The sequence below is a fragment of the Limulus polyphemus genome, unplaced genomic scaffold (assembly GCF_000517525.1).
Source record: "Limulus polyphemus unplaced genomic scaffold, Limulus_polyphemus-2.1.2 Scaffold8545, whole genome shotgun sequence".
NCBI lineage: Eukaryota > Metazoa > Arthropoda > Merostomata > Xiphosura > Limulidae > Limulus > Limulus polyphemus.
This window is the reverse complement of record NW_013674155.1, coordinates 14,266-21,951: the sequence shown is the minus strand read 5'-3', so window position 1 is coordinate 21,951 and position 7,686 is coordinate 14,266. Positions and strand designations below refer to the sequence as shown.

The 7,686-nt window shown below is 29.5% G+C and overlaps 1 protein-coding gene across 1 annotated transcript in view; it reads left to right on the top strand.

Annotated features, from left to right (window-relative positions):
- The window catches only part of LOC106475415 (C-Myc-binding protein-like), an 11,703-nt gene extending 5,785 nt beyond the window's left edge, over positions 1 to 5,918 (top strand). The window contains exons 2-4 of the mRNA XM_013936099.2: positions 2,659 to 2,707; positions 3,872 to 4,001; positions 5,594 to 5,918. Coding sequence (XP_013791553.2) covers positions 2,659 to 2,707; positions 3,872 to 4,001; positions 5,594 to 5,632 — 218 coding nt within the window. The 3' untranslated portion in view covers positions 5,633 to 5,918. The remainder of the gene's footprint in view (positions 1 to 2,658; positions 2,708 to 3,871; positions 4,002 to 5,593) is intronic.
- Positions 5,919 to 7,686: the final 1,768 nt, after the last annotated feature.

Sequence of the window (7,686 nt, the reverse complement as noted above, 5' to 3'; positions counted from 1 at the left end):
TGTGATAGTACGTACCTCCTCTCCTACTACTTACTTATTGTATATATATATATATATATATATATATATATAGACTGGTGTGCTGAGTGTGAAATTTTTTCACCAATGCTTAGAGGGCAGAAAAAAAAATTGAGGTAGCTTTGTGTGAGAGAGTTAAGTACCTATCGCAAATACATTTTCAGTGTAAAAAATGCTAATGCTGGGATCCCAGATGGAAGAGTTCTGTGAAAGAATTAGGGCAATTTTTTTTATATGTTTGTCTTGAAAAGCCAATAACTCACTTAGATGAAATTTTAATTCATTCCATAAACACTTATATTGCAATTTAGGTGGCTTTATAAGTACAATAAGCTTTAGTCATTGTTAATATTCATACATTTTAAATGTGGTTTTAAATGGGGGATTTTTTTTTTATGGCTACCATTTTGTTTCATCATGATTCCTACTATTAAGTACTATCATACTTATTGACAAATTTAATATATGTTTGTGCATGTAATTAAGGTGCAATGAGTTTAAAATATCAGTGTCTAAGTAAAGGAATTCAGGTTTTAACGTATTTACAAATGATACAAAATGGAGTATGAATTAAATTTTGCTAATGATGTAAATGAGTAGAAAACATCACAGAATAAAAAGGGTTAAAACGGGGGTGAATATTCTTCAAAAAGAATTGGAGATTTTTTCCCCATAATTTCAATTAAGGCTTCTAAATGTCTTCCTTAATTTTTAACATTTCCTACTGGGAACTCTTCAGTAACAAATCCTAAGAGTCGACATACAATTTATTTTTTTCTTCTGATCTTCCTTCGCAATGTTTTCCATTTTTCCCTTTCTCCATTTCCATGACCCCAAACTCTTCCAATATTTTCAAAATTATTCCTGTATCTTTTGGACATAGGAATATTCAGAAGAATATTTATCCTTGGGTAGAAACTACCTTTACCTTCTATAGGATACATAATTTGTACTGTGGTTATGTACTGCATTTGAAATTATAATTTGTGATTGATAGCTGTTGGGCACAACACTAACAGCCCATTGTGTAGCTTGTGTTTAACATAAATAGAAACCAAAATAACCTCATTAATTATCTTAAACTTTAATTCTGTAATAAAATGTTTAGAGCTTGAAAAAATAACAATAGGTTTTAATTTCATAGTTAAGATGCTTTTTTTAAATGTTATTGTGTGAGAAAATTATTTTGATAGTTTTTTGTTCTATTTCAGCAATATTTTAATGGCCATTTGTTGTAGTAACGTAATCTGAGTTTAGGTGTTTCAGAAAAGTCTGAAGTGAACATTGTACAATTAGTTTATTACAAGTTACAGCTTTTACAGTAAGTAAGATTTGTTTTTAGAACAGATACTTCCTGTAAAAGCTGTAACTTGTAATAAACTCTTACTTACTTAAACAGTAAGTAAACTCAAAATGAAACTATTAATTGTAAAATAAGGCTATTCATTGCAGTATGCCATGCCAGGTGTAATTTACTTGATTTAATGTATATTCAAACCCACGTTTTATAAAATTACAATCTACATCTGTTTTCACATGCAGCCAAAAAGTATGCAGCACAGGTAAGCCTTAGGAATATCTCATCATAGTTGCTTGTTTTAAGTAATTTTGGAGGAAACTAAACACATTGGCTCTTCACCTTGAGACAAGTCTGATGAAGTTCCACCCAAGCTACTGAAACGTTGACTTGTTCCAGGATAACACTGCTCAGTGAGAAATACTTCAGTTATAGTTGAAATTAAAACATTATTATATTTGTACGCGATATATGTGATGCAATATATTTGGTTGCTTAGGACAAAAAATTGTAGAATGTTGCATTAAAAATGTATATTGTTTTAAAGACTAGTAATTATCATGTGTTGTTTTTGTCACAGAAAAATTAGATGTTTTGTCATGGCTCCATCTTTTGTTTTTTTCCTAACTGAAGGTAGAGATCTCTTTGTATACATTTATAAATGTATAGCTAAATGCATGAATATACTGTAGTTGGACGTCAGTGATCAGTCTTTATTTCAGATGATCATTAACCATTGTGTTGCATTGGAAGAATAAAATTTTCACTAAAAAAAAAAAGACATAACTAGAACCATAATTACACCCTTTAAAATAAGCCCAAACTTTCTCAGATATTGCTGTTAAATGACTTTTTCAGGATATTTTCTAGTTTTCATTACTCTAAGTGATGTGATGCAGAAGACATTTGTTCAAGTTGTTGAAGAGTTTAGAATTTCAGTATTAACAATAAATTCAAGAAGCTCATTATTTTGATGGTTTTTTATCTTCAGAACAATGTTTCAGTGTTCTTTTCGGAGATCGTTTTAAAGAACTCCATCTGGACTTTAGTAATTTGATTGTTTTACAGTTTCTTCGTAAATCCCTCATTTTTCCTTCCTTCTCTGCATGCACATCAGTTATATATTCATTTAGGACACGTGAAGTTATGTTGTAATTGCCAATGTAGGATCTACTTGAATGATGGTTAATTGTAAAATGGTCATGTTGCAGGATGATCAAAATATTTTGTAAAAATTGAAAGTGCAAACATGTTTTATATAATGTGGACAAATTGTTATTCAGATTTATTGACTTACTGAGATGTAAAAATGCCTTAAGTTTAAGAATATTATTTTTCTTCAGTTTTGGTTAGCTTGTATGAAGAACCAGAGAAACCAGAAGATGCCTTAAAGTATCCTTTTAAACTATTTAATATACCAATTTATTCATGTTGTTTGTGTCATTTATGATTGATCCAGGTTGATTTTTATAAATGCGTATATTAGTAGTTACACTTTGAAATTCACAAAATAAATATTTTTGCTAGAAAAATAAATACTTCCTGTTTATAAGTGTAGTACGAGTAGTAATAATTTCATATGATTTGGTAACCATTATTTGCTAAGCATCTAAAGATTCTTGTAATATTGGAGAATTTTTGTAGTGCTATAAATTTATGTTCATTGAGATCTTTATTCATAGTAAACCAATGTGCAAGTCTTTATAGGTTGAAGTTTTAGTCACATCTACTGTTATCATAATAAGAAAATATTTAGGAAAGTCTTCCAAAGAAAAATGAGAAACAGATTATTGAATACGTGTATATTGTGATTGATGGTTTCAATGCTTTTGTACTTTGTGGCTAAACTATATCCTGTAATATAACACTGCTCCCCACCACCAGATAGCCCATTGTGTAACTTTGTGCTTAACAAGAATGTAACACCTGTGAAGAGACTTTGCAAGATAAACTGATTATCTTGTTAATTAATGTATCTCCCATGGATATATGAAATAATAGATTTAACATTTGAGTAGTTAGTTGATGTAAGTAGTTCAAGGATATGCTGTGCATCTAAAGTTATGTTTTGTAATACAGCACCTGTGTTTTGAGAGATACAAAGTGTAGCTAGGTTATGTTTTGTAATGCAGCACCTGTTTTTTGAGAGATAAGTAGTGTAGCTAAGTAAAGTTTTGTAATAAATCACCTATTTTTTGAGAGGTAAGGAGTGTAGCTAAGTAAAGTTTTGTAATACATCACCTATTTTTTGAGAGGTAAGGAGTGTAACTAAGTTATGTTTTGTAATACAGCACCTGTTTTGTGAGAGATACGAAATGTAGCTGAATTATGTTTTATAATACAGCATCTGTTTTGTTGAAGGATATGCAGTGTAGCTAAGTTATGTTTTGTAATACAACACCTGTTTATTGAGAGGTAAGGAGTGTAGCTAAGTTATATTTTGTAATACAGCACCTGTTTTTTGAGAGATAAGAAGCGTAGCCAAGTAATATAGCCACTGTTTTGTTGAAGAATATGCAGTGTAGTCAGATTACGTTCCTTAATAAAACAATTGAGGTATTTTAAAGAAAAGCTAAGTGTTGCTTCACCTGATGTACTAGAAAAGGAGTCAATAGAAAGAGAATTAGCCACAACAAATCAGCAACTTGAAGATGCCCGGAGGGAAATAGAAGAACTTAAACTGAAGGTAATATACTATTTGATAATGTATGAAGACACGCTAAGTTTTATGGTGTAAAATTAACAAATTTTTGTGTAATTACTGATTTTTTAAACAGCAATACTGAAATCTGCACGAGCAATCTGAAGAACAGAATTTTCCAATTGATCTTAAAATGTAAAGAAAAAATACTGAAAACTTAAAATCAGTCTAAATTCATAAGGAACTCTAAGAAGTGTTTTATATTTAAGTTTCAATTTTATGGAAAATTCAATAGTTTTCTTGCTGCCCATTACAGGTTTCATAGTTTTACAGAATATCAAAACCTCTTTAAAAGTATCAATCTAATCTCTTTAAACTAATTATTTAATTAAGGTAATAAAGATTCTCTATAATATTACAACTACCATTAGTTTTACCTCGTTACTGTAGTGTATAAAATAACATTACTTCATCAGTCATATTATTTTGTCCTAATCACTTTCTCGAATGTTATTATGTATACTATGAAGATATTATTATGTTTTAAAAATTTGAGTGCGTACACAGTTCTAGGCATATATAGTTTTAACAAGGCAGGTTGTCCAAAAAAAATTGGCTTATATCCTTTCACTGTAGTTGCCTGTTCTGGATCTTACTGTGTCCAAGTGGTAGAGCTGGAATGATTTAATTAATTACCTACAAGCAGTGATTACATCGATTAGTTAACTAATCAATCAATTGAAGTGTTTCTGATTATTCCAACAATTGATTAATCAAAATTACGTGCCATAGGGTCACTGATTAGTTGATTAGCAAATACCACTAATGCCCCAGCTCTAACAACTGGAGAATAAAATTTCTATATTGTTAGTTTATGGACTTAGGGTGAACCAAGTGTAAAGTTGACCAAGGTGATAGTTCTTGCTTGGACATCACCTTAAATATATGATAAGGTTACCATACTGTTGACTGATGTTGGTTGGAATATGTTATATATATTTATTGGTTTTTAATGTTTATTAGTCTTTATCATAAAGATTATTTTCACATTGTTAGCTTACTTTTGGAATTTAGGCCTAGCCAAGTGAAACTTTTACACACAGTGTTGGTTAGAATATTCAATATATCTGCTTTTATTAATTTTATGTTTACTGTTTCATTATAATGATTTTTCTGTATTGTTAGGTTAGTCCTAAATCCATGTACTAAGCTAAGCCTCTTGAGCTGGCTGAACCTCGTAACATATTATTGGGTTTACAGGTAAAAATATTTAACAACGATGGTACCCATTTGATAAGACAATGTGTTCTAATCAGTATAAGTGAGATAGCTTGAACATATTTCAGAAGCTATTGTAAGGTATAAATTTTCTTGTTCTGATCAGAAATTAATATTAATTACAGTGTTGATTTCTTTATAAATGTAACTGGACAAAACTTGTGCTTGCTGTCCTGTTCCAAACATTTTCAACTGAAGCATACTACCTTTAAGTAGTAGTAAAAATTTAGAAAAAGTTTGTTTACTAAATGGTAGTGTTTATTGTTAATTTTAGAAATAGAATGCACGTGTTTTTATAGAATGATATATATTTCAAAGAAATACATAGCTTATTATTATATTTTGTAATGTGGCTAAAGCTGGCTGAAACAAAGAAAGAAGATACAAGTGAAAATTAGCCATGCAGTTTTGTATAGAAACGACAAAAAAAAAAGACGGACATTGAGAAAAACAAGGAATTTGAAGATGTTTTTCCTTTCGATTACTATGTTAAGTTATTGTTACTGGTATGCTATGTTTTTTGTTTCTTTAAACATGGAAAAACGTATTCCATAACTAGTTTTACTCAATGATAGGGATGAGTAAACCTATCAAACAAAACATCTTGTACTTGTTTAGTCAAAAGTGTAGAGTTTATTTTTTTTTCAGTTGCAAATAAATCATTGTACTTCACTGTTTAACATATATCATTATGTGTGTCTGTTTATAAAGGAAATGAAATAAGTATGGGTAAATAAATGCTAAAGCAACTAAAGAAATACTTTCTAGTGTTTAATATTCCTTTACTAGACAAGTTCGATTATCTAACAACTTTTTACAGTCATTTGATACACGAGTAATTACTGTGTTGATAGGCGTATTTTAACCCTCTCACTATGGCCAGGTCAAAGTGTGCATGTCACAACTTCTTAAAGAGTTACATTCAAAATTTAATTAAAGTAATTTATTATAAAGATATACAAATAAACTTGGCATTAAAACATAGTTAATAAACAAACTTTTAGTATTATACAAGTTTTAAGTTCTTAATTTTATAAGGAAATATATTAAAAAACCTTTAATCTCACCCTAGTATGAGAATTGTGACATTTGTTCTCTAGGTATCCCCTCTTCTCTAATTTATTTACTACCCCTCCAAGAAGTATGGAATTTAATTCAAATCACTCATTATAATATAGTTATTACTCAGACAAAGCATAATTTGTTATAGCCTTCAATCTTATTTGGTTACAGAACCATAAAATAGAAAAGCAGGCACAGGCACTCACCTGTCACATACTTTTTTTTTTTACAAATTGCAAATAGATCTCTGATGTTTAATACTATATTATTTACAACCAATAGAAAGCCAACATTTTAATATTTCAAATCACGTTGTTTTCTGTACAGGGATTTGTCTATTTCACTTCCAGTTCAACTCTTATTTGCAACGGGAAACACATCAACAAGCTTAGCTGAATTTTTAACTGCTCTTATCACATAGTTAGAAAGCCACAAAATTAATATAGTTATAAGATATCATCTGCTTTTTATGTGTTGTTAGGTGCATTATTTAATTAAGTAAAAAAGTATTTATTGTAGTAGTACCATTAGTATAAAAAGTAGGGTTAAGTTTCATTAACACTTGACAGCAAAAAAAAAAGAAGACCCAGTTAAGTATTATATTTCTTGCTTTTTGTGTGTATTCTTTACTTATTATTATAAAAACAACTAAAACTTATTAAGTAAGATAAAAAAATTTTCATGAGGTATGCTCGTGAGCAGCTCACACATTACATAATTTGATAGGGTAATTAATGTGAGATAAGTGGTTGCTAAGTGATTTACAACTTGTGTGGCAGGATTGTTAGTTAGACAGGGTTCAAAGGGCAATAAAATGTAAGTAGTAGAAGCTGTTGTATACTGTTACTAGCTTTAAGCTATTTAGGATAAACAATTGTGGTTTCCCTGTTACAAATTGAAAAAAGCATAATTTAGAATTATTTTATGGTGGTTATGAGGTTGGTCAAATTGACCAACCCTGTAAAGAGTTAGGGTAGAGAAAATAACAGATAAAATATAAAGTTTTACTGAAAAAAAGACAAAAACATTTGGAAATTATATAGTATTATGCAAATGAAATTTGACAATTTCAAGATGAAGAAAGTATTTTGAATTTTAATATAAAAATCACTTGGAGCAGTCAACATTTTGACTCCATATATTCATGGAGAAATTTTTAATAAAAATTCTGATTTTTTTGTCTATAAAATACTTGTAATGCTTACTGAAAACTAGCAAAATTTCATACACAAAACATAATAGTGGCTGGAGACGGCTTAAATGGGTAATGAAGAAAAACTTTAATATAAGTTTAACATGACAGCAAATGTACAACGTTTCGACAAAGGTTTTTTATCACCCGATGGTGTCAAAACCTTTTCGGAAAGGTTTTCATTTTCCTTTCTGTTTA